The sequence below is a fragment of the Neopsephotus bourkii genome, unplaced genomic scaffold (genome assembly GCF_033783945.1).
Source record: "Neopsephotus bourkii isolate Nb327-2 ecotype Australia unplaced genomic scaffold, CSIRO-AGI_Nbou_v1 NB_1767, whole genome shotgun sequence".
Lineage (NCBI taxonomy): Eukaryota > Metazoa > Chordata > Aves > Psittaciformes > Psittacidae > Neopsephotus > Neopsephotus bourkii.
The window spans coordinates 3,982,058-4,008,350 of record NW_026902241.1 but is presented as its reverse complement, the minus strand read 5'-3'; the positions used below and the strand labels follow the sequence as shown (position 1 = coordinate 4,008,350).

Here is a 26,293-nt window from a genome sequence, read left to right as displayed (position 1 = left end):
TTCTCTGCCTTTGCTTTTTTGTCTGCAGTGGAGGTTAGTGTTGCAGTTAGAGTGCTGGGCAAATTTAGGAAATAATGACCTTGAGTAAGTTTTCAAAGGGAAAAAATACTCTGTGCCATTCTTCAATGTTACAGCATACTACTACAGTAGTTGTACCTGTTGGCAAAAGATGCTGCTGCAGTTCTAATTTGCAGAGTAATGGAGTAGCATTTTTAGGAATAAAATCTCACTTGCTGTTGGAAAGCTTATTCAAAGAGAATGTTTTGCAAAATATCCCTGAAATTTTATTTAGTTCCAAACTTTCAATTAGCAGATTTATGTCATAAAACAGGTAAAATATTTAAAAGCATAGTTTAGAAACTTTGTCCACATCGGGTGTTGTTTTTGCCTTTTTTTTCCTACCAATCCCTCTTCCCCTAAAAGTGGAAAATCCTTTGTAGTCTGTAATTTCTCATTGTCTGCTATAGTACATTAAGAACGTGTAACTGTAAATTATACAAATGTACTTAATCTGGGGTGAGTTCACTTCTGATGAAATTAAACTCAGTTGGAGATACTTAGTGTTGTCTTTATGTTGACGTATGTCGTTATGTCTACTGTTGTATTTATGGAGACTCTTTAAAGATGATCAGTGTAAGTGCATTCCCTTGGTGATACTGAATCATTATGAATATATTTTCAGCTCCTAATAAGATCTTTAAAAAATATTTAGTATCGCAGTGCTGGTCACAGGTATTTGCTATGCTACTTCTTTGGTTGTCTTTTTCTTTTCAAGGACTACTAATAAATGCCATTCAGCATGGTATTTTTGTTGATGCTTGACTGGAATTCATATATCAGTTTGTAGTGCTTTTTAGTAAAAAAGACTTCATGCTGGGTTCATACAACAGGCTGCTAAGTTAGTGGTCCTTTCTTCATTTGTCTTTGAGGAGATTATATGAAGTTATCCTTCCTTTGATAGTTGCTGTTTTGCATTATTGGAAATTGTTTGTTAATAGAAATAATCTCTGCTTGTCTTTTGAAACCTAGTTAGTCTGACTTTATCTTACACATAAGCAGTTTTCAGAGTCTGTACCTGACTGATTTAATTTTCTCACTAAATGACTCTTCAGGAATGTATCTTATGGTTTTCAGGTGTGTCCAGGGACACTCCCGGTAGTTAATTGTAGCTGTTGTTCCTCAGTGGTTTTAAAGAATATATCCATGGGGGTCTGGAGTGAATGACTGATTTAACTCTTTTCTCTTTCACCTCTGCTCAGGAAGTGTCAGCTTTGTGTATGTGTGAGTCTCGTGTGGAGGGATAAGGCTTGATTCTGTTGAAACATTTCTTTGGCCTGACTCTGCAGCTTTGTTTCTGCAGAATAAATTTGAAGACTGCTTGTTCTCTGCAGACTTGCCAAGTTTAGTGAGTCAAGCAGACTCAGAATGTGTATGGGATTTGTAGGTGATTCTAGATTAATCAGCCTACTTCTGTAAGCCGTTCCTGGAGGCTGAAGCTAGGAACCTGGGCATTCATTGGGAAAAAGTGAGTAGTAATCCGACTTCAGGTTGCAGTGCTAGCATATCAATCAGTTTGGGTTTTTATTTTTTTTCATGACCCTTGAGATATTTTGCAAGCAGAAGACTTCCAGAATTCTAGTGCTTCAAAGAATTAAAGTGAATCTGCATGGAGCTGGCCAGTAGAGATCCCTTTTTTGTAAGGGAAAATACACTTCTTTTTTTTTCCTCCCCACTCTTAATACATGTGGCTTGAGTTTATCTTCAGTGGAATTCTTTACAATCAGGAAGTGTAATTCTTTTATTATTTTGTTTTGCTTGTTTATTTACTTATTTATTTATTTTATTCCAATACACACAGAGCTATTGACCACTGTAAACATACAGCGGGATTATTTGTTCTGCTTTTAGATTGCTGTTCTGCAATGCTAACATTTAAAAGAAGAAATAAACTTTGAATGTAAAGATGGTATTCATTCTCCTTAAACTTTTCTAACCAAATCTTGGAAACAGTAGTTTTCCCCTGTGATTTTGTGGTTCAGTTGTTTGGTTTGTTGTGTTGTTTTTTTTGTTTTTTGTTGCTTTTTTGTTAATTTTTTTTCCTCTGTTTGATAGTTTGGTTTGGTTTTTTTTTGTTTATTTTGCTTGTTTTTTCTAGTAAATGTGTAATATCATAGGTTTAGTCTGACAGATAACCAATTTAGATGCTTAGTATTCCATCATGTATCTGAGCCTTCTGTGGTTTTGCTCCTCATTATGCAGAGCATATGTAAAGCTTCCACATGTTGCAACTTCTAGTGAGTTGCACAAGCTGGCTGAGAGTTACATGGCTGGTTTCCACTTGTGCTGATGAAAGGTCTTACAAAAGTGAACTTTCAAAACTATTTTCGTTTTCTATATTGGCCTGTCAGAAAAGCTGGCTGGCACTGAAACATTGAAACAAATGGATTAATCAAAATATTTTAAGCAGTGAATTACATTGTATCAGTGAAGGTTCTCCTGAATCAAAGCAGGTCTGAATATAATGCCACATTAATTTTAATGATTGGTATTTGCTGCTTAGAAACCACCTTGAGGTTGGATGATGAGTCCTGTTCCAGACAATACTTTCCTTTTGTCTGAGTCCGTGGATGTTTTAATGTTATGGAGCTTCTGAAGTGCTCTTTTCCATGCTGGAAACTTCCCTACAATAGGTGGGAAACACTGTCTGACATCTGTAACTTCAGGCATTGAGATTTAAAACCTTGTTAAAGCTCTGGACTGTGGTGATAATCTACCTCAAATAGTGAAGGTTTGATTTTTATTTTATTGTATTTTGAATTTTATTTGTGGGGGAAGGCCTGTGGAGAGTGATGATGATAGAGGTTACTTTTTTTGGAAGATGTATGATTACTAAGTTTAATAGTTTTATCTTTTAGTGAACCTGCAGTCATTTACCTTTCAGGTGGTTCTCATGTGTAAATAAGTTGCTGAGGATTCCAGTGGGAACCAAATTGCTATAAAAAAAGTTCTTACTTCCTTAGTTTTGTACTTGAAGTACTGTCATTTTGAAAGTTGTAATTTTCTGAGGAATCTGGCTGTATGTCTTCAAGCGCATCTTTGTGCAGGCTTGCTCTTTACCTTGCCTTATTTTTACCATTTAAAAAAAGAGGGAGGAATAGTGGAAATGTGAATGTCTTCTCTTGGCATTTTGGGAGCAGGGTGGGAGTAAAGGAGATGGCAACACTGTGTGGAAAGGAAAATCTCTACTCTTTTCCTGCAGCCTTTCTTTGACTATGCAGCAAGTGTAGACAAATGCTCAGTTTTCTTTAATTGCTCAACCCTTCCCTCATTCATAATAAGTCAGAGATCAAACTAATAAATTTTGATGCATGTAAGTTTTCTTTTTTTAAGACAATCTTATTCTTGCAGAATTATTGTTAGGTATTTCAGTTAAACTACAGGATTGTGGAGGAACCTTGTAATTGCTGAGCAGCAAAACAGGTTTAGCTCTGCATCTTTGACAGCCTCAAAACTGGGATTTGTTCTATATAACATTTCCTCCAAGCTGTCATATGAAGAGAATGGCATTTCCCTTTCTTCGGAACCAGAACAGTTTTAGTTCTAGGAAGTGAGTTGTAATATGTGGATATTCATAATTCTAGATTATTTTATCTAGAGGAAACAGACATTTTATCTGTGAAATCTGCTATCGTATGGCTCTATCTTGTAGTATAATTACCTGTGTGTTGTAACATTTGCAATGTTTCCTGTGATTGCAGCATTTAATGCTGAGCCTCTATTTTAGGATGTTGAGGTAATGCTGCCACCCTTCTCCTTTTAATGGGATATGGGCCTAATCTGTGTTTCTTCCCTCTTCTCATCATCTTGTTTTCATAAAACTTACAGCAAATATTATCGGCAAGACTTCTTCTTTATTTATTTATTAATTTTTTTTAAATCAACTTTGACAGAATAGCTCTTCAGCCTCAGTAATTGCTAGCAGATGACAAGCAAGTAAAACATTCTTGTAATAGCAGGGCAGATGAGCACTGCCTGAAGTATCAGACGTTACTTGGAATCTGACAGGAACTGGAAACATACAAGGCTAAAAGATGACCAGGTTCTCTATAAACTATCAAAAAAAAAAACAAACAAACAAACCAAAACAAACCCAACCCCTCACTAGAGCTGGTTTTGCAAGGTCATACCTTCCCTCCATCTCATAGTTAATGTGTCTACTAGAAAAACTGCAGGAAAGATGCATAGGAGAGCTGCTCTGGACTGTGCTTTTCTGTTGATCTGTGTTCCATCCTTTTGCAGTCTTGAACTGATGTGTAGATACTTGGAAACCTCACCATACTGTCTGAATTATGCCTTCCCAATGCTAAGAAAAACTATTTGTTTCTGACATCTACAGCCTGTACAAAACAGTAGCTCTGTGTTTATAGTCTCATGGGAACCCTGTAGCACTGTCAAGTGATGCATTTCTTGGGGCCAAAAAAAGAATCCATCTGAAGTCATCAAGTACACTGAGAGAGCAAACTACAGATCTCTCGTGGCATCTGCAATAACTAAGATGGAAAGTGTAGCATTGCTTTTAATGCTATGCTTCACATTTTTATATTGAAGAATGGCATGTTTTGATGCCTTTTTTTATCTGGCAATTTAGGTTTCTCTAATGTCTCTTTGACACTATTTTAAAATAAAGTTAGTTAAATAATGTAAAACATTTAATAGTGATGTTGAGGTAGTGTATAAGCTCTTAAAAATAAATGACCATAATATATTTGCGGTTATAGGAATTAAGGTTGCATAAGCACCTTCTAGGGACAATGTCAACCTTTTAATAGTCCACCTCAAGTTGGTTTTCTGATAAAGACAAGCCACAAATGTGATTCATGCAGCACTGATATACAGCTATTTTTGTGGTGTGAAATGGAGCTATGTGTAATAGTACAGATGTCTGAACAAAATAAGTAAAATTACATGTATTTCAACAAAACATAGTAATCACTCTTAGTATTTTGACATGTACATTCTATGAAAAGCACAGGAAAAATCAAACGATGTAATGAGTAAGAACTGGTTTTGCATATTGAAAATAAGAATTGCAGCTCCAAGGTACCTCTTGTCTGTGTGAGGACATGCTTCCTCTTTTGATTTTGGTGGAAGAGTGCCATCTACTGAATTGCTTGAATTGTACCTTAGTTTTTCATTTGTAGTGGTAATTTTGAGCACACCTTTGAAATTGTCACTGCTACTTTGATAACAGTGAAACAATAAGTTTATCAGTTCCTTTGGGGATTTGAAAACCTAAAAATATGATGCAGTAGTGGAACCTGAGGAGGCTTAAAATAAAATTGAAAACACTTAAGTGTTTTGCAATATAACCTTTTTAAGCATAGCACTGAGAGGATAGTTACTGATGGCTTATTGTAAAAATCTTAAATTTTATCCATTCAAAATGGCACTCAAGAATTCTCTCTACTTACGCCTTTGAGCAGACTTCATGGAAACTCTCTCTCGAGACCCACTTATTGCATTAGTCTCAAATTAGGACTGAAATACTTAAAGCAGTAGCATCAATACTGCTTCTGAACATCACTTTCGGTATTTGGAAGATCTTTCAGCTTGTGAACACAATGATTTTGGGACAGATTGTCATGTCAAATTGGTATAGACAGAGAGGTATCTACTGGCTTGATTTGGGGTCTGAGTTCCTACTTTTTGGCTGTATAACGGAGGTGCTGGTACTTCTAGTCTGTGACCCTGTTAGCACTTTAACAAGTGACTTTACTGGCAAGTACTTCAAAAGGCTGCATAAAGCAAAAAAAATATGCTGTAACCTATGTCACTGTATTGATAAAACTCAGAGCAATAAGCTAAACTTTCTACAGAAGCTTATGTGGAAGAGAGAGTTATTTCCATCATTGGTACAAAGCAAAAGCTAAACTTTCTACAGAAGCTTATGTGGAAGAGAGTTATTTCCATCATTGGTACAAGGCAAAATGGTGTGGGAAGCATAAGGGTGGGTTTAAGACGCATCCACAAGTTAAGTATTGGAGGATTGTGTCCAACGGAGGAAGCTAATATCAGTACTGAGAGACCACAGTAAACTCTGGGGGAAAAATGCATACATGTGACCAATGCAAATGTTAATATAAGGTGGTTTTTAAGACCTTCTTCTCATCCAGATCTGGCAGCACTCTTTAAGTGTTTAGTGTGGGGTTTTTCTGTGTGGTGATTTATTTAATTTTTTTTTTTATTTTAATCTCTTCAGTTCTGTCTGCTTTAGTCACTTGATTTTTATGCCTTCTTTTTCAGAAGTGGATATATGAAGAATGTTAAATTGGATAGGTGATGTAGTAAAGGTGACAGATGAGGCAAAACCTGGTTTGGGATAAGAGAAAAATTAAAAAGGATGAATAGGCGTATAAAGGTAGTGATATATATGTAATATGTAATATATAATATAAAATATGAATAATAGGGGTAAGTTGAGAAATAAGGCTTTGGTGCCAAAAGGAAGGACTGTGAGAATAACAAGTTCTGTAAAAGGAGAGAAATATTAACTGAGTTATAGCAGAGGATCAGGAGGGCTGGGGGAACCACTGCAGTTTATGTAAGTTGTAATAGTATCCAAGGTCTTACTCTATGTAACCTCAAAATGATGTAAAAGGTTAACAAGATAAAAATGAAACTGGGACTCAGCAGATTAGTCTAGCTACTACTCAATTTGCAGAGAGGTTTGAAGAATGGGCTCGTATTTGAACCAAGTTAAGATGGAATGGCTAGTTGGTTACAGTTAGTCTTGTGTTATGAACATCCAGTAGTCAGTGACTTGAAAATAACTGAATAAGGTTTGTGTGGCAAGTGAGAGTTAGAGGAGGTGTTATACACTGTGCTTTGAGAATGAAGAGAGGCTTCTGACCTAGCAAAAGAGCTGCTTTGCAATCACAAATTGGTGTTGGCAAACAGTAATTGATTGCTCAGGGATTGGCCATGGTCCTTGGCAAAGTTGAATTGTCCTTCTTGTTAGATAATATCTATGGTTCTTTGTGTTTTCATGAGTTGAGCTAAATAGGTATATAAATTCACTTAACATCTAGTTGAGAACATTACATTTGTTAATGCTGCTGTTGGCAATGTCTGTACAAAATACTTGGATGCTGGGCAAAGGCATCATTCTTGTTCCAGTTATTCCTCATTTCTGAGAGCATAGAATGGTCCTGCCTTAAGCCTTGGCCAAGAAGCTATGGACATAAAAGTAAAAGCATGGTTAGTTATTGATATTATAATACAGTATGTGCTACCAGAAGGATAGGATATCTGTAATAACATGTTGAAATTCGACAAAACTTAAACTGGTTTACATTGATGACAGGTGAGCAGGACTTGGAGGCTTGCAACAGAATACAAATATTTTGCCTCTGAAGTTTGATTAAGATCTTTCAAAATATATGATTTCCTGGATTTACTCATCTGTATAGGGTCTTCAGAATAAACTTTAGTGACTTAGCAGTTTACCACCCAATTTACTGCATCATGCTTAGAGGAACCATTATGCTGTTTCCTACTCTTTCTCCCCTTGTGTTCTATCATTTCTCTTCCATCCAACCCCAAAAAAGTACCAGATTAGTCACTGTTTTTGGCTGGTTTGTTGGTTTTGGTTTGTTGTTTTATTTTATTTTTTTTTCATTAGTGCTGAAATACAGCTTTTTGACTAAAGTAGCAAAACCTCTTAGTCGTAAAACCTGGATCAGAAAACAAATTGAATAAAATCAAGGAAAGTTTATAGCTTTATAGCTTGTTAGTTTTTGAAAATAGAATGTTGTTATTTTAGTCTAAATTGATGTTTTTTTACGTCTTCATTTAAGAGCATGCTTTGCTATTTGTGAATTGTGCATATAGAAGCTTATAATTAAAAACAATTTTTGTTTCTTGTTTGATTTTTTTTTTTTTTTAAATCACAGGTTTTTAATCCTGTTTGCATTTGTATTGCTAATTACATCTTGTTCTAATGAACGATTGCCTCTCACTGGCAGTTATGAGAAAATTCTACTAAATACAGCCTTTACAGAAAATTTGCTGGCAGTTATCATAGCTGTTTGGGAAATAATGTATTCGTGCATATTTATGTAAGCAGCTTTGAAGTTTAAGGTGTATTTTGACTCCTAGCTATTATCGTTACTAGAAAATGGATTGGAAATAAATAATGGCTCACTATCCATTCTCTATTGGTTTCTATGCAAGCTAGTTATATTGTTTAAAATTAAAATGTATAACTGTAAGCAAAGAAAAAGTGGGTTTATGCTTTAAAATTGCTGTACCTTCTTGTATACAGAAACTAGTTAATGAACTTTGAGATCTATGTACTTTGGTATTTTTCAAAACAGAGCTCCTTTCTTACCCTATTAATCGAACATTTATATTTTTATTTTTTTATTTTTTTTTTAAGTTAACATTTAAACATCAAAAGCCAACAGATTCAAGGAGCTGAGTATTGTTTTATAAACAAAGTGAATACTTAAGGAAGTTGATCTGTATTTATGCAGTAACTAATGTTGTTTGTAGCTGGTCTGGAAGTTGAGAAATTCTGCTTCCAGGCAGTTGTGACTACACGACTTCATGGAAATTTCTAAAGCTGCAGTGGCCAACAGCAGTAATAGTTTGCTGTAGCCTGTTAACCTAATATATCTTGTTTGCAATAAATACCTGTATGTCTGGATAGATTGTTCTTCATAAGATAGTTTCTGTGAGATCATGCTTTTGTATGTGCAAGTGTTAGTGTTAATTAGATCTAGGTGCAGGCAAGATTGAAAGTTAGGAAAGTTGCATGAATCTGCTTTTGTGCTTAGATGTGTAAGTGGACTTTATGGTACTCTGTAACTTGTAATAAAGTTAATCTTTTGCTTTTATCTGTTGTTGCATTGTATGCAGACTTGGCAATGGTGAGTAACACCAGACAGACTTTTAATGTTTATGTACTTCAACTACTGTTTAGAAATCTCACGATTGTTTTTTCTGTTGTAGTAGTTCTTGGGAACCACAATCAAAGCACCCACAAAAGTGGGTGCAAAGTGATGGTTTTGCTGCTTGTAAGTAAAGTGGAAAACTGCTACATAGCAATGACTATAGTAAAACATGTCAGTATAAGGCATAGTCTCGGAGAACTATATGCTGCAGACTGGTACACATAAGAATACTGTGAGTTATCTACTACCCTTAATGCTTTGTATATAATTGACATAAGTGGTATGTTTTTTCCTCTAGCTGGAGATCTTTTTTTTTTTTTTTCTTCATTAAAATTGTCAAATATTCATGTACTGTGAGGTGTTACAGCTACAGTTCTGAGAAGCATCTAGGAATTAGTTTTAAAAGTTGCTACAGTTTCAGATTTGTCTTAAAAATCATAACAGTGGCAAATTTGATACAGGAACATGGTCCATATCTTGTGCTGTGCAATCAAAACTTTTCACAGCATTGTAATGAATGACATGAAGATGTGACTATCTGTGTGGTGATAGTTTTGGATGTAATTTATGTTATAAATGTATCTCATAACTGATTTATGTTAGGGCTTGAATTCATAGTTTTTGGAACTGCCTCCTGTGTTAGATAGGTGAACTGTAGGTGAAGAAGAATCCGATATTCCCTAGGTCTACTTAAAGTAACTTTAAAAAAAGCCAAGCAACCAAATTGCTCCTTTGAGGCTTTCGTAAATATTCTGGAATTAGTTTTCTGTTTCAAAATGTGACTTAGGACAGATGTGTGCCAGGTTTCTTCAGTGTTGATAAGTTGTAGATAATAGTAATACTTCTTAAAAGAATGTTTTACGTAGAGAGCTCTCATATCACCAATAGAAATGCTTTAATTTTGTTGGGGGGGGGGAGTGTAACCTTAGGCCCGAAGCTTGTTTGGAAAAATATTTTACCTGTTGCCTTTTCTCACAAATCAAAGTAAATCAGTGTCATTACGCAATATAAAGTTACTGTGGTACTGTGCTTCTGTATAACCTGCACTTCTAGCAGTTATGGAAATGAATGCTGCTGTAGGACACAAATACATTATCTCTTCCTGTTCTAAGCCACAGCTTTTGTCTCTTACTTATAGAATCATAGAATAGTTACAGTTGGAAAGGTACTTAAGATCATCTAGCTCCAGCTCCCATGCCGTGGGCAGGGTCACCTCACACTAAACCATCTCACCCAAGGCCTCGTCCAACCTGGTCTTGAGCAGTGCCAGGGGTGGAGCATTCACAACTTCCCTGGGCAACCCATTCCAGTGCCTCACCCCCCTAACAGGAAAGAATTTCTTCCTTGTATCCAATCTAAACTTCCCCTGTTTAAGTTTTAACCCATTACCCCTTGTCCTATCACTACAGTCCCTAATAAAAGAGTCCCTCCCTAGTCTCCCTATAGGCCCCCTTCAGGCACTAGAAGGCTGCTATGAGGTCTCCATGCAGCCTTCTCCAGGCTGAACAGCCCCAACTTTCTCAGCCTGTCTTCATACAGGAGGTGCTCCAGCCCCCTGATCATCCTTGTGGCCCTACTTGCTTTAAAAAAAAAAAAAAAAGCACACCAAAAACCAGACCAAAAAAAAGCTCCAAACAACCCATGCAGTGAAATACTAGTGTTTTCTAGGGTTAGTGGGGAACACAGAAACAATATTCAATGCACAACTGAGAAGCTAGTAATTTATCCAGTTTGTTAATGTTTGGAATGGGGATGAAGCAGGAATAGTAGAAAGAAATGCTTGGAAGTGAAGAAGAAAGGAAGTGTCTTTGTTTAGAAAATTGCTCAGGGCAGACTGTTTGCTTTAGAGCTACCCTAGCTCTTTGGCAGAGAATTTTTCCTGTCTACAACATTAAAATCCTTTGTCCATCTTGTCATTATTCATTATTATTTTTTGCCTGTTTTGGGGACTACTGTGCAGTAGATGATCACTGCTTAGTACAGTGAGCTCTCTTGCCTTAAGCACTCATAGGCAAGTATAGAGGATTTGGGCAAACTGCGTTGCTTGGAATGCTGCCTGTTTTGGGTGGTTGAGAAATGCTTAACATGTACCGAAATGGGCATGTATTATTATCCTTCTACAGTCAGCATTTAAGTGGCATGGTTTTTCAACTCAGCATACACTGCAAAACTGGGATGCTTTGCTTTGCTTTGGAAAAGAAGATTAATGCTGGTTAGGAGGATGATATTAATTTGAGATGAGGAGAGTAATTTTAGCTGCTAGGTGAAAAAGTGAAGATGACATAATCCTTGGGTAAAAGAACTAAATGGGACTACTGCAAGGACTATTTCTGATAGCTGTAAGCGCTATAAAAAAGCCAAATTCTATTTTCAGTTTTGCATATGAGGCTTCTACTAATTTGTCAAAAAGAAGAACTTGCTGTGAATGCTTAAAGCTTGTGTAAACTTAACTCCTACTGCTGCATATTTACTGATTTCTGGAGAGAGAACTGGTGCAGGTGTCCTTGAAAATGTAAAAGAATTATTTTGTTGTTTTTTAAATAAATGTTCAAGTTTGGTTGTTTTTGTTTTTGTGGTTTTTTTTTTTTTTTAGTATTACTTTCAGAAATATTTGCATTAGAAGTGCTTAAAGAAAACATGAGATATAATTTCAAGGTTGAAGTAAATTGAGGAATCCGTGGGCTTTTCTGTTTTTCTGGATTTTTTCCTTGTTTTGAAGCAAGGTAGCTCTAAAGCCTTAATTCCAAATAAACTGTGTGGGTGAACAAAAAAGGGCTACATTTAATTATGTTGTAAGCCAATGTGCAAGGGATGTTTTGTGGTTTTTTTGTTTGTTTTTTTTTTTTGTTTGTTTGTTTTTTGTTTTTTGTTTTTAGAAAACTACCTGTCTCAGTGCAGATGAATAAGAAGTTTTATGTTTCAGTTCCTGTAAACATCTGAGTTTCATGGGAAATTTCTTTTTATCTGTTTCTGCAAAGAATTGTTAATTCAAGTGAATGCAGAAGCAAGAGCAAGGCTGAAATGAATGTGCTCTGAAAGACCAGTATTCCTTGTGGGGATATTTATTTTATTTTTTTTCCTAATGCAGCAATTTGTGTAGTCAATGCATAATTAATGCAAAAGCAATGAATTTCTATTAAAAGTACTGAATTTTTGTAGGAAAGTATCATTTATGGGGATATCCCCACCCCCCCTAGTTTGAAGCTAAAGGCAGAAAAAACAGGTGAGGCAAGCCCTTCCATGCCAGAACAAAATTAAATCGCTAATTCTGTTGAGGGAAGAAACTGGTATTAAGTTTGCTGGATTATTCAACATCTGCATAGTACATCTTTCATCACTTAACTGGATGTTATGCAGGTTCATTAGCCTTAAAGAAGAATGCTATTGAAGTTTAAATGTTCAACTACTGTGTTGAAGCAGACTTGTTTCCATCGTAGATATGTTTTGTCTCGTAGAGGCTGTGAAGATGTATTTGAATTTTTTTGCATTTAACCTCATAATATCTTTAGCCTTTCAACTGTCTCTAGTTTGAATGCATGTATTTTATCATAGAATCATAGAATAGTTAGGGTTGGAAAGGACCTTAAGATCATCAAGTTCCAACCCCCCTGCCATGGGCAGGGACACCTCGCTCTAAACCGTATCGCCCAAGGCCTCATCCAACCTGGCCTTGAACACTGCCTCCCTGGGCAACCTATTCCAGTGCCTCACTACCCTAACAGGAAAGAATTTGCTCTTTATATATCCAATCTAAACTTTCCCTGTTTAAGTTTTAACCCATTACCCCTTGTCCTATCACTACAGTCCCTAATGAAGAGTTTTTTTAAGAGTATTTGTATCTACTTTGGTTTTGATCAACAATTTCTCAGTAAATGGAAAAAATACAGAAGGGGTGAGAATTGTACTGGTTTATTAATTTCAAATGTACACTGAGAGAGCAAATTGTACAGGTGTTGTTATTTAAAGAAATGTTCAAGTTTGGTTGGTTTTGGTTTTGTGGTTTGTTTTGCATACAACTTTGGAATGATTTCTTTTCTTTAAAATACTAAGGTGGCTGTCAAGAGGTGCTTAGCTCTTTGGAAAATTATATTCCAGAAATGCTGGGCATATTACAATGATGAAATACTGGCTACTTTGTGTGATTCATCTAGACTTGTTTTTTTTTCTGCCCTGTGTCCTAGAGGTTGGACAATTTCCTGAATTCTGTATCAGAAAAAAGCGGGATAACCACATTTGAAATACAGAATCTCTGCATCTAATAAATCAATTATGGAGAATTGAAAAAAATCTGTGTTGCTGCTACTTCTGCTTTTATTTGGTATTCATTATGAAAGTACAGAACTGATTTACATGTGAGAGGGAAAATGAACAAGCTTTTGTTATCTCATAGTTGGTATGAATCCAGGAAGTCTTGATACAGATCCTGGAAACTTGTATTATCCATAATTTCCCATTGACTCCTCCATATTTTGGCTATCAATCTTTTTAGCTCTGCAGCAGATTTTTCTTTCAACGTGCTTTGCATTGTTCACATCTTCCATCTGTAAGTAGTGCTTAAAAGGAGAGAAAACTCCTTTAAAACTTGAAAAATCTGGTCATTTTTATTCTGATGCTTATTTAGATTAACATCCTTTTATACTAGCTCCAATATTTAACACTACGGAAATAACTGCTTCATTATTCTATGTTGTGTTCTGATTGATGAAAAATCCTTTAAATAACTAAGTTAAGCAATTATAGGTAATTTTCATATTACATGGAGATAAACAAGGTGGGCCTTGTAACTTCTTTGTGTTCCTTTGTGTTGTTTATAAATTATTTTTTTGTGGTGATCACTCAGATCTCCATGGTTAAGTATGTTGGGTGCTCTAACTAGAAGCAGGATGTTAACTTGTCTGAATGTGGTCTTAGTGACAATGTTGGTTATGGTGTTTGATGTTTTCTTTGTTTGTTTGTTTGTGTTCCCTCTATGTCTCATGCAACAATTATTCCTTAATGGTACCAATTCCAGCTTTGGTCGGCCAGGAGTTGAATGCTACTGCCAACATGACAGTGGAGCTGCAGTAATTCAGCTTCAGTTCCTGATTAATGAGGTTAGTAAAATGATGTACATATTCTATAATTCAGAGGAGACTGTTTTTAGTTCAATTTCTCAGTAAGTAAGCAACAAAATCGGCTAACATAAAGTGCCTCTAAACATGAATGGCAAACAGTATTAGCAGTTACAAATTCTTTTTATACTTTCAGTAAATGCTCGACTAACTGCTGAAAATCTTTGTCTCTAGAGTACTCTTGCTAGAAGGAAGAACTTTTTTTTCCTAGGAACACTTATTCATATAATGAGCATTGCAAGTTAGCTCTTGTAGTAAATAATGTTTACAATAGTACTAATAGTTTCAGTGAGTGGTTCATTTTATTTCGATTTTTACTGTTTTAAAAATGAGCTGAGCAATGATCCCTAATCTGATCCCTCGGTAATTTCGCATATATTTTCTTTCTAGGGGTGTAGCAGCACTTCTCTTGAGCTAGCTGAGGCCAGATTTTTAGAGGGGTTTCTAGCTCAGAGGAATGGTGAAGTCAAACTTCACTAGCTTTGTCAGCATATAGATTATTAGCAGCTGAATTCATTGTGTAGGACATGAGGGAACTGATGTACATCATGCATGGGAAAGCTGCTTCTTCCCCATCACCCCTCAGTATAGCACTGAACCAAATGTGGGTGGGCTGAATCACGTGTGATCGCATCAGTTATCTCATTCCTAGTACTTAAACCTTATACGTGCTATGCTGTTGATGTGCATGTTTATAAACGTTTTTTTTCATCCTGGTAGCAAATATGCAGTGTACTTCCACTATGAAGATGATACAGTGTTAGTAGGTTTATGAAAATAAGTTGACTAAAACTTTTTCTTTCCTATAGGGAGCTCTTGTGAGTGCCTTGGCTGATGATACCTTACACCTGTGGAACTTACGTCAGAAGAGACCTGCTATACTTCATTCACTCAAATTTAACCGAGAACGGTAAGGATTTGGTTACTATTCCTTTGCTGCTTTATATCATTCTGCGTGCTATTGTAAGAGTAATGCAGTCCAGTTTATAGCTTGTTACAGTGTTGAAACTGGGTTTACATCCTGTTTGAATTGCAGGCTGTTAGGACCTAGTGAATAGACATGCTAGTAACTTAAATTGAAATGACTTTTCTATCATTTTGCATATTGCATTGTTGAACATCAATTTTCTCATCTTTAAAAAGTGGAGGGATAGAAAACTTTCAGTGCATGTCTCCAAAGGAATTCTGGGACAAGAGAAAGTGTGTGCATATGTGTGTATGTGTGTGCACCAATGACACAAGAGGAAAACTAGTTCGATTTTTTAGTTAGTTTTTCTCCCCCTTGATGAGAAATAGGAATTCTGCAGTGTTAGAGCCCCTGTGTGTATCAGAGAAGCTGAAAACAGCATGCATTTTGGCTAGCAGTTTCGAGACTAACAGTGTAGTAAGCAGGCTAGGGTGACACTTTAAATTTCTAAAAGTCAGAAGATTATTTTGTGCTTTTTTTTTTGTTGTTTTGTTGTTGTGTTTGTTTTGTTTGGTTTTTTTTTTTTAATAACAAGTAGTCCTTCCTTTTGGGGAAGTAGTTCTTCTTTTCTGGTATGGGTGAAGTCTCAGCTGGAATGCTATGTCTACTTTTGAGCAGCATGCTTCAGAGGTGGACTGCTTGGTGAGCTCAGAGGATACTAGCAACAATACAGAATTGTCTGTTAGTTGTACCTCTGTTGAACAGGGCAGGAATTAATCAGCTTTAAGTAATGGATAACAATAAAAAGAGGAAGTTAAATATTTATATAAAACTTTCTAATGTAATGTCCAAAGTTGAAGCAAAGTGCTAAACAGACTGATGGGTTATGGAGTAACCTTATGGTTTTAAAGAGCAAGTTATACATATATTTGTCAGGAATAACCTAAATGCAGGTTACTGGAGGTTTTGGGGCTAGAGGACTAAGTCCCTCTGGAGGTTGTTTCTGTGATCACTGTGCATAAACTTTTTACTGGGACCTGCAGTGATATGGTAGGACAAGGGATAATTAATTATCTTAAGCTGAAATAGAATGGATTTGGATTAGATATAAGGAAGAAATTCTTCACTTTGAGGGTTATGAAGCACTGGAAAAGGTTGGCCAGAGAAGTTGTGGCTGACTCATCCCTGACAGTGTTCAAGGCTAGGTTGGATGAGCCTTTGAGCAACCTAGTCTTGTGGAAGTTGTCCCTGCCTATGGCAGGGGTGTTAGAACCAGGTGGTCTTCAAAGGCTTCTTAAGAACCAGACCATTCTGTGATTCAGCCCAGAGAAGAGAAGGCTTTGTGGAGACCTCATAGCAGCCTTCCGGTATCTGAAGGGGGCCTATAGGGATGCTGGGGATGGACTCTTCATTAGGGACTGCAGTGGTAGGACAAGGGGTTAATGGGTTAAAACTTAAACGGGGGAAGTTTAGATTGAATATGAGGAGGAAATTCTTTCCTGTTAGGGTGGTGAGGCACTGGAATAGGTTGCCCAGGGAAGTTGTGAATGCTCCATCCGTGGCACTGTTCAAGGCCAGGTTGGACGAGGCCTTGGGTAATATGGATTAGAGCGAGGTGTCCCTGCCCATGGCAGGGGGGTTGGAACTTGATGATCTTAAGGTCCTTTCCAACCCTAACTATTCTATGATTCTGAACTGTTCTGCACCAAATGTAAAGCTTTGACAGAGCAAAATTCTCTGCCCTAAGGGAGTGACTGTGGTTCTTTACACAGCATAAAGGTTAAATGAAGAGGAATGCAATTTACAACATCTATTTTAGCTAGTATTCTCCAACTATATGAGATGCAGTGGTGTACCCAAACTCGTTTCTTTCCCTTCTTATGCCCACTTATGACTTTCATCTGCAGCACCTACTTAAATGTCAATATAAAATTCAGATTTGCAGCCTCAAACCACAGTTGGACCTTGGCTGCTGACTAGGTCACTTGTGTCACTTCAGTGGTTGAATTTGTTATTAATTCTGGAAAGAGGAAAACCTGTGCCTCGCTAAAATAGATAGCGAGAGCACCGTAATTGCCAAGAGTGGTGAAAGGATAGTTTGAGACATGGGCTTCTTCTTCTAGCAATTTTGATAGTAAAGTATCCATTGTAATAGCATATAGAAGTAGCCAGAATACTTAAAATCCCAGAACCATACATGGTCCTAGCCACTTGCGTCATGCTGGATGACTGTTAACTGTTTTCAAACATTATGTTATCTTGACTAGTTTATAAAGTAAAGCACCATTTCATTACTAAGGAGTTATTTTGATTTTGAAATTCAGAGAATTGCAAAACTTCACAATTGAATAATTCTAAATAGGTGCCTTTTATAACACTAGGAATTTTTACTAATTATACCTAATAGGTTTGATATATCATGTGAATTCGAAATAAATAGGCATTGCTTAGGTCATGCGCATTATATTACCTACTAAGTTAATTAAATGTTCATGAATCACACTGGGTCTTCTCAATTTACACACGCGAAGTTGTTAGACACCTAATTAACAAAAATTTTAAAATAATTTATGTTGTGGGGTGAAGATTTACTCTCAAGGATAAATAACTTCTCAAAAAGGAATTATTTATAATACTAAACACTACAACAGAGCAATATCTTCTCTAATGATACTTTAGTTTGCCAGCTTGTGTAGGGGACTTCAGTATCTTGGCAATGTTTGGGTGAAAGAATAAATAGTTAACACATTAGAAAAAATATTTTGAGGGGAAACTAAGCCAAATCTGACTCCATGACTGAAACCACTATTCGTTACACTGGTTTTTGCTCTAGGACTCTATAGATCCTAAGGTGTAAAATTATGTACCTGGACGCATGGTGACATTGCAGAAAAGCAGTATTTGTGTCTTGTTTAATAGGAGTTAAGCTCAACATGTCACAAGCCAATTCTTCGATTTTGTTTTTAAGTCAGAGTTTACCCTGTGAGGATTAAATGTGAACTAGAAGGTTGGTTATAGCAATAAAAGCTAACTGTAGCAGGTTGTTACCCAGATTAAAGGATATTGTAGTCTTGAAAACTATTCTTGAACTATATTTAAAAAAAAAAAAAGGAAGAAATCAATTATAATGCTATGACTTGTTAATGAATTCTGTATTCTAGCACAGCCTTTTACCAGGCTAATTCCCTGCTTTTAGCCATATGGAAGAATTACTGCCTGGTGTTTCTAGATTTCATATTTGTTTCTCCTGTTAGCAAGCTAGCCAAACTAGATTACCTTCAGCCCTGTTTTGAACATCTTTCAAATGAGGAATAAAAACCAGACATAGCTTGTTTATTAATGCTTGTGTAATGTCAAGGTTTTTTTTATACTTACCTGAAAATTGAGTTAGAGTATTAAATTATCAGTAATTTAATTCAGAATGCAGTCTTTAGTATATGACTGGAAAGCGTTGTGAATTCCTGCCTCTCCAGCCTTAAAATTCCAGGAATTTAAAGAGGAGAGTGGTGAGAATTGCTTTTTCTTTTAAAATAATTCTGTGTCATTACAGATTGTTCTGAGCTGCAGATAATGTCTTCATTTGGTAACTTGCAGCATTTTAGATTTGTACAAAAGAGTTCTTTAAAAGCAGCGGCTAATAGTCTTGAAAGATGCTTTCTGTGGAATCTTTAAGTGACTTGAATATCTATAGATAGGAAACTGGCCATTGAATAGATTCATAGCTTTTGATTGCCTTTTGTACCATTGATGGTTAGTAATTTGAAGCAAGTCTTCTGAACCAGTGATTGATGAAGTTTTTGATGTATAACAAATCTGTTAGTTGCAATTACTGGCAGATGTCAGAAGCACAGTGCTAAACAAGCTTGTTCTGCAAGTTTTCTAGCCTTTTGTTTCTGTTGTGTTTGTGTGGGTTTTGCAGCTGCTCCATGTTCTGGTTGCCAAGCAAAATTTAGAGGATACTAAACCCATGTCATACTAAGCCTGGCCACTCTCTCCCACTCTGTAGGAAGCAGTGTATAGGGGCCAAAGAGAGGAAAAAAAAAAGCATAATGGTGTTGACACAGGGAGGAGGGAAGGGTGTTGCTTGCGTGTTAAAAGTGTATTAGTACCTCTTTGCAGAATGAAAACTTAATTGTGTGAACTTACTTAGTGTCATAGGTTTCGTACTTCTCTAATATTTCTTCAGTGAATCATAATGCAATTTTTGTCATCTGCATACCTTTTTACATAATATACCTGTGTAAATATCCTACAGGTAATAAAATTGTGTGTTCACATGTAAAGCAAACCTCGCACCAAACCTGGTTTGACTTAGTAGCAAATGTGTTAGGCTAGATTAACTGTGAAATAAGCATAGTTAACGCTTCTTATTAGGGTGAATATTGAAAGCATCTTGTAAGCTAGATGCCCAGTCTGACTTTAGTTTTCTTACCATGCAGGAACTACTTCATTTTGTTCTGATCTGTGATGTGAAAGGTCAAATTCACATCACTAATGAGCCAGGGACTTCACAGAACCAATTTAATTGAAGTGACAATCTAACCAGATATAAGAAAAAAAAAGGGGGGCTGGGAGAGCAGAGGGACGAAAAGTGGTATGGATTGGCAAATCTGAGTCTCCTTTGCTGCAAACCAAACCCCAAACCATTTCGCTTTACATACAAATATGAAAAATTTCTTTAGGTAAGACTTCCACCTTTCCTGAGCTCAGTTTCCCTGTTCTAATGCCAGAGGAAGTAGTTTACTTGTTTTGTGACTCATCATAAAGACAAGAACCAGAATCATAGCATAAAAATAGAGCTGAGCATTTGTCTATTGATCATTGAATATATTGATAAGTTTAATTTTAATATGACAGCTTTTGTGTTGCAGGATTTAAATAGTTATCCTCAGCGCAAAACTGCACAATTAGGAGTTATGAAATTATGCTTTCATGTTTTTGTATCCTGCTCTAAACAGCAACTTGAGCCTTGTGTTTAAAAGTCTACTCACTGTAGAGCTGTAGAGTGAAAAATTCCACCTGTTTTTACTTATTAATAAACAAGACTTAGCTTTTATTATGACACATACCTTATCCTGTTAGATACTGTAACTTTATACCCAGCCTGTGTTATTAGCAGGCATTAGTTTCAAGACAGTTTTTCCTTTCACCTCACTGAATTTATAAACTGACGAATTCTGCCACTTTGTGGATAGCTGAAGGACATACAGGTTTCTTGCCTGTGAGAGCAGGTGATAGACACTGTTTCGGGGCTTTTGGTTGTGTGCTTTTGTGTTTTTTTTCCTCTCTCTGTGTATCAATATCACTGTTTCACTTCCAGGCTTTGTTTGAGGGCTGACTTCTTCCCCTTTCCCTGTGTGTTTAGAGGTAGGATTATACTGTAACTAACAGAAGGATTACAAATCCAAACTATACTTTTGAGAAACACTTGGAGTCTTTGCAGAGTCAGTGTTATACCAAGTACAAGTTTTATATACAACACAACTAAGTTTTTTAACATGTAACTAAGCTGGTTTGGGTTTGTTTTTTGGTGGGTTTTTTCTGCCCTTTTTTTTTTTTTTAATACATTTTAAACTGCTTTCTTCAGAGTGAAAGGAAATGCTCATCAGGTCTTCTTGCATTTGTGGTGTCATATAAAGCCTTCTTTTAATTGGTGGGCTTAAAAATGCTCCTCAGTAGTGGTCAACTAGATGACGTAATTAGAAGGAGTTTTATCATCTTTCAAGAAGTTAGCATAATTTCCCAGATGGAATATTGATCTTTAACTGTATGTGTTGGAGGAGCTTACCCAAGCATCTTCTGATGCCAAGGATTTGGTTACTTTTTGAGTCATGTCAGATATACCAACAGGAGGTGTAGTGCAGGGGATTTTATCAGTGGCAAGAGACTTTCAGATCTTTAGGGTATTTTGTGTGAATTCCTTCAGTATTGAAAAATTGTCTTAGTTTTCCGAACAGTTGCTTCAACATGCATGTGTGCTTCAGTCTTTTGTCAGCATCACAAGCAATGAAGCAGCCCATTTCTACTTGTTTGTACATAAAAATGTGGAGACCCTTTCTGAGGCAAGTACAACTGAAGCTCGAAAAGTCGTCTTAAAACAGAGTGGTGAAATGCGACGTCATAAAGGAAAACATGTAAGCCATGAAATATATTAGGAAGATTATATCATAAGAATACAGACACCTGCAGCAATGTACAAAACCTCTAAAATTGAGCTTTTTTCTGGAAAATTATCTGAATGGACCTGATAGTGATCACATCAGTGGTGACAGCTTTATTTCTGTTCTTGACTCGATTTCCCCATTACTCAATGTTCACACCACTAGTCTACATCATAGCTCTGATACTGAACATAAGCACTTCTCAGTTCCCCTTAGAGGCAGCCCTTCAAGTGAATGTATTTGCAGAGTTATTATGGGATATAAATGGAATTGAAGTACCTGTTCCCATCTCTATGATATACCGCGTTTATCCACGTGGTCCTTTCAGGGGGCAGTTTTTTGATGCACTGAAGAGGAATTCTTCCTCTGCATGCACCACCTTCCCCTCCAGGCCTTTTGTGTCCAGGTAGGTATTTTAAGCTTATTGTAGTTACCAGACCTGGAAATTGACCCCTTGCAGCAGTCTAGAAAGTCATAGCCACTGCTTGCTTCCATCAGTATGTAATTCTAACACTCCTGACTTATGCCCCTTGAAGACTTGAGAAGAGACCATGGATGTGGAATCTAGGCTAACACAAGAATTAAACTTTTCAGCTTCTGGATTTTACATGGTGGTTATCTCATGAATGAAAAGTTGAATATAGAGGTATGCCGCATACAACTGTGGTAGCTTAATGCTATGTTTATGTTTATTTTATAGCTAGTGTAATTACAGTAACTGCAGGCCGATGATGATAGCCTGAGATTCTAGAAATAGTTTTAGTGACTGAAAAATAAATGTATTATCAGTGTTGGTCATTCATCAAAGCATTTGTCACTGTGCTTTGTTAAAGCAGTGAAAATTTCTGAAGAACATATAATAATTCATAATACAGTAGGCTAAGAAAAGCTAATGGTTAAATTAGGATTTCTGTTGTCATAGTAATATATTCAAGATAACAGCCTGTCATTTTTACTTAAATATTTCCCTTAAAAGCCTGATTTCCAACTTGCACTTTAATAAATTTTCTTTGATATGTCTGTAATTAAATTCCTCTAGGGAATACTAACATTTGCTGTAGCAACTGTTGTGAATCAACCACAATTAAAGTGGTGGTTTTTTTTGTTTGTTTGTTTGTTTTTTCCCCTTACTAACTTTCGTTTATGAAAAAAACCCACATGGTCTGCAGTTAAAAGAGGACATCCTTTCAGTAGGTTTACATATGGCTTCTTAAAGACTCTTCTGTCACTGCTAATACTTTCCCATAAGCAATAGCACAAATTATATTTTAATTATAGTAAGAATAGGTAATATTTTGTAAGGGCTTTTCTTTTATTAGTGCTTCCCACTCTGTGTGCACCACTGTGGTTTTTTTGTATATTATTTTGTGTTCTTGAGCTCTTACAAACCCATTTCACAGAAATGAAAGTGATTTTTTTATTTATTTATTTATTTTTATTTTTTGGGATTGTTTTGTTGTTGGTTTGGTTTTGGGGTTTTGTTTTATTTTTGGAAGGGAGCAGCAGGTAAAGGTGTAGCTTTGCAAATATATATTCAGTGAGGAGGAAGATTTTATGCTTAGGGAAAAGTACAGCTTGAGTTTAGAACTACTCTGACTGTTGCATAACAATACCTCATTTTAGCACTGATGTTACCATGTATTAAAATCATACTGTAGATTTCAGATTAAAACCCAAAAATCTCTTTAAGGTGCTGCATTTTTCTATTAAGGGATTTTTTTTTTCTGTGTACAGATATGGGGAAGTGAAATACTTGGTATAGTCCTGTTGCACAATACTTGGATTTTGCTCAAAGTGCAATCCACTCCACAAAATATGCTATATGTACTGAGCTAGCTGAAGTTTCTTTGACAATAACATGAGGAATCTGTTGCTCCATGAAAGAACTGCCTGCAGAAGGCTGCTTTCTGTGGTCACTGGCTGAAACAGTCCTAGGCTGTCTCTTTTCTTAGATGCACCAAACAGGTCTATTTTTCGTAATAGTTGGCCAGAGTGGTTTAATGCATGAGAAGAGTATGGTGCGCTGCTTTTAACTGATACATTGTTTTCAGCCAGCTGGGAGGTTGTGTGCAAGAAAGAATTCCAAAAATGTCTCATATGGGGTGACTGTAGTCTTTTTGATCTGTTTCCAACACGTTTTTATTTTTCCACATTTAAGTATGTATCCATATGAGCACAGGGAGAGAGGAAAAATCCCTGACCTGTAAAAGTGCCCCGAGCATTATATGGCAGCTTCCACTTCTGTTGATCTTAAAATATGTTATGGATGAAGTATGTTATTCTAATCTTGTGATGACAGAAAAATAGGTTTCTGAAAGAAAAAAAAGCATTTTTCAGCCAAAAAATAAGCTATCCTTGGGCAAGAGTCAAATAGGCAAGTACTGCCTCACCACCAAGAAGACCCTGACCTTTTATTTCCATACCTGCAAAACAAGTTTGAATCCCTTTAATCCTCAGTCCAATTTTCAGCAGAGCATTCTTGACAAAATTAATCTCACTTGCATAGAGGAGACAGCAAATTGAATATGGCTGCACATTTAAGAATAGTATCAAAGAACATTGAGGAGTTGGACACTCAAAGTATTGCCCTTTTGATATAGCACTCGAAATTGCAGCCCCGACTTATATTTTTACCCACCTTTAAATGACATGAATTAGATTTGGTTTTATAATGAAAGTGTTGGACAGCTGTAACTGACAATATTAACTCACAGATCAAGACAGATAGGCCCATGACCCTGCTCCTGGATATTATTTCTGGCTGCTAGGACACATTTTTAGATCCAGTTGATCTGTGTGCCAGCTGCTTCTGGCACATGGAGTGCTGGCACAAAAATAAACCCTGTGGAGTTGCAGAATACTGAGGGTTTATGTTTTCATGCTGGTTATCTTTCCTCACCCCCATTACCTGCTTGTAGTGGGAGAGTTCTGTTCCTGGGCAGTAAAGTTTTGGTGCCTGCCTAGGAGGTGTGTGTACAGATCTACAATAAAATATTTTTTTCAGGATGTTTGGAACACTTCAATCTTTAACCTGTAAAGTTTGCAGATTACTATGCCTAGTAAAAATGTTACAACCTTTGTAAGTTCAATGAGTTGGAAGAGCATTTTAAGTCTTGCATATAGTACTTCTGTGAAACATGAATAAAAAAAGTTGGTGCAGCCTTTTGACTTAAATATTCAAGTGCAATCAATCAAGGAACTTAGAAAATGGAGAAATTAAATATCTGCTTGAGCAGATTGCATTCCCTAACCAGAAAGAAATTGGTGATATAAAAAGTGGCACACTTTGAATCCAGCTAGTATTACTACAGAAGCCTTAACTTTTGAAACCTGTAATATAAGCTAAAATCTTTACAGCCATTAGCAATCTTTTCATTGCTGCTGTAAGCCTTTGCTTTTGTGCTGAGGGTTAAGTGTGCATATACAGCTTCTACTGCAGAGGATCTAAAGCTCTTCTTTGCATAAATACTTATTAACAGGCTTGTGAAATGATGCGTGGATTTGGCAAGAAGGGAGCCCAACTGGGAGAAAACAAGAACAAAAAGTTTGTAAAGCTAAGGATTAGAGCTGACGGAACGATTTCCATTGAATAATTATTTTACCTTATCACTGCAACATTTATGAATGCCCAAGTTTGATAGTACAAGTAGTTTGGCAATTTCTTTCATTATTGGACTCTGTCAGATTAAAATGGTTTGGAGTTTACAGTTTCCAGAAAGTTTCTAGGCTCTAATTTCTAGTTAGTATTTCTGTTGTATAAAAAAATCAGATACTTCGAAAACTTCAGTTACTACAACACGTTTTCCTTATAAATTTTGTAGAAGTAGCAAATGATAAGCAGGACCGAAGAAGACAGTAATAACCAAGCTTTCAAATAATACTTGCACTGTAACTATGGTCAGAGTAGTTTTCTGGTAGTACAAACCTTCATTGGCTTTTGGATTTTGTTCAGGTAATTCTTTGTAGTAGAGGAGAAGACTCTGAGGCAGAATATTAAAACATTATTTAAGTAAAACAGCTGCTGGATTAAGCTACTTCTATTTTTGTAATTGTTTAGGATTGGGTTTATGTTTACTTTTTAGGAAATACTTTGGTTACATGTAAACTTACATTTCTTATGCTTTATTTTCTGCCTTTGTCTCCTCACTTGAAACCACCTTAATCGGCATTAAGCTACTTTAAAAATGTTTTGTTCTTTAAAATTTGAAATTAGATAGATTTCAAAGGGACATTTATGGATTATAGCGTAGGAGTACTGTATTTTAAGTTTAAAGTGACAGCAATCTTGAACAAACACATTCAATGTGATAATTTTCAGAAGTGGCTGAATGACTTGCTTGATTTAGAATACCTTGGTTTCTATTTTTTGTTTTACTCTGAGTTTTTACATTGTCTGTGTATCTCTTTATTTTGTCACATACTGGCTTTGCTACTTTTCTCTACCGGTAGCTTATTTCTTCCTGTTTGCTTATTGCCTTTCTTTATTTTTTTTTTTTTTTGACGGCCTTCTCTTTTAGGATAACATTTTGTCATCTGCCTTTCCAAAGTAAATGGCTGTATGTGGGCACCGAAAGAGGAAACATTCACATCGTCAATGTGGAATCATTTACTCTCTCAGGCTATGTCATCATGTGGAATAAAGCCATTGAACTGTGAGTTTAATGAAGCATTGTCTGTTGAGGGGAGGGAACAGAAGTGTCCTAGATGTTATTAAGGTCAGTGGCAGAAATGTCATTGTTACCCAGAGTGGCCTCCATCTTAGTCTCACTTCAGCAAATACATGTTCAAAACACATAAACAGTCACAAACTTTTTATTCTCATAAATATGAAGTTTTAATGTTAGCATATATGTTTCTGCCCATAATACTATTTTATCATGGTGCCTGGAATAGATATAAAAATAGACAAAAGATAATTCTGTGGTGATAAAGAACTGGGAAAACAATGTGTGTTAAAATATGATGTGACTGGTACTTGGGCAACCATGTCATTTCTACATTTTTGTGGTTAAAGATCAAAATATAGAAATACGCAGTGTAAGAGGGCTGGATCATGCAGAATATAAAATTACTTGCTGAAAAATCTAAATTTAAATAGACCTATTTCAACAGCAAAGTATATTTTACAGCTATTGTCATTGCTCCTCCTTTTTTAGTAAT

General features: G+C 36.2%; 1 protein-coding gene across 12 annotated transcripts in view; it reads left to right on the top strand.

The window, feature by feature from the left end:
• Nucleotides 1-26,293, top strand: part of STXBP5 (syntaxin binding protein 5) — a 110,809-nt gene that overhangs the window by 16,769 nt on the left and 67,747 nt on the right. For all 12 annotated transcript variants that reach the window (XM_061378555.1, XM_061378553.1, XM_061378546.1 and 9 more), the window contains 3 exons: nt 13,966-14,047; nt 14,875-14,975; nt 25,651-25,785. In XM_061378555.1, coding sequence (XP_061234539.1) covers nt 13,966-14,047; nt 14,875-14,975; nt 25,651-25,785 — 318 coding nt within the window. The remainder of the gene's footprint in view (nt 1-13,965; nt 14,048-14,874; nt 14,976-25,650; nt 25,786-26,293) is intronic.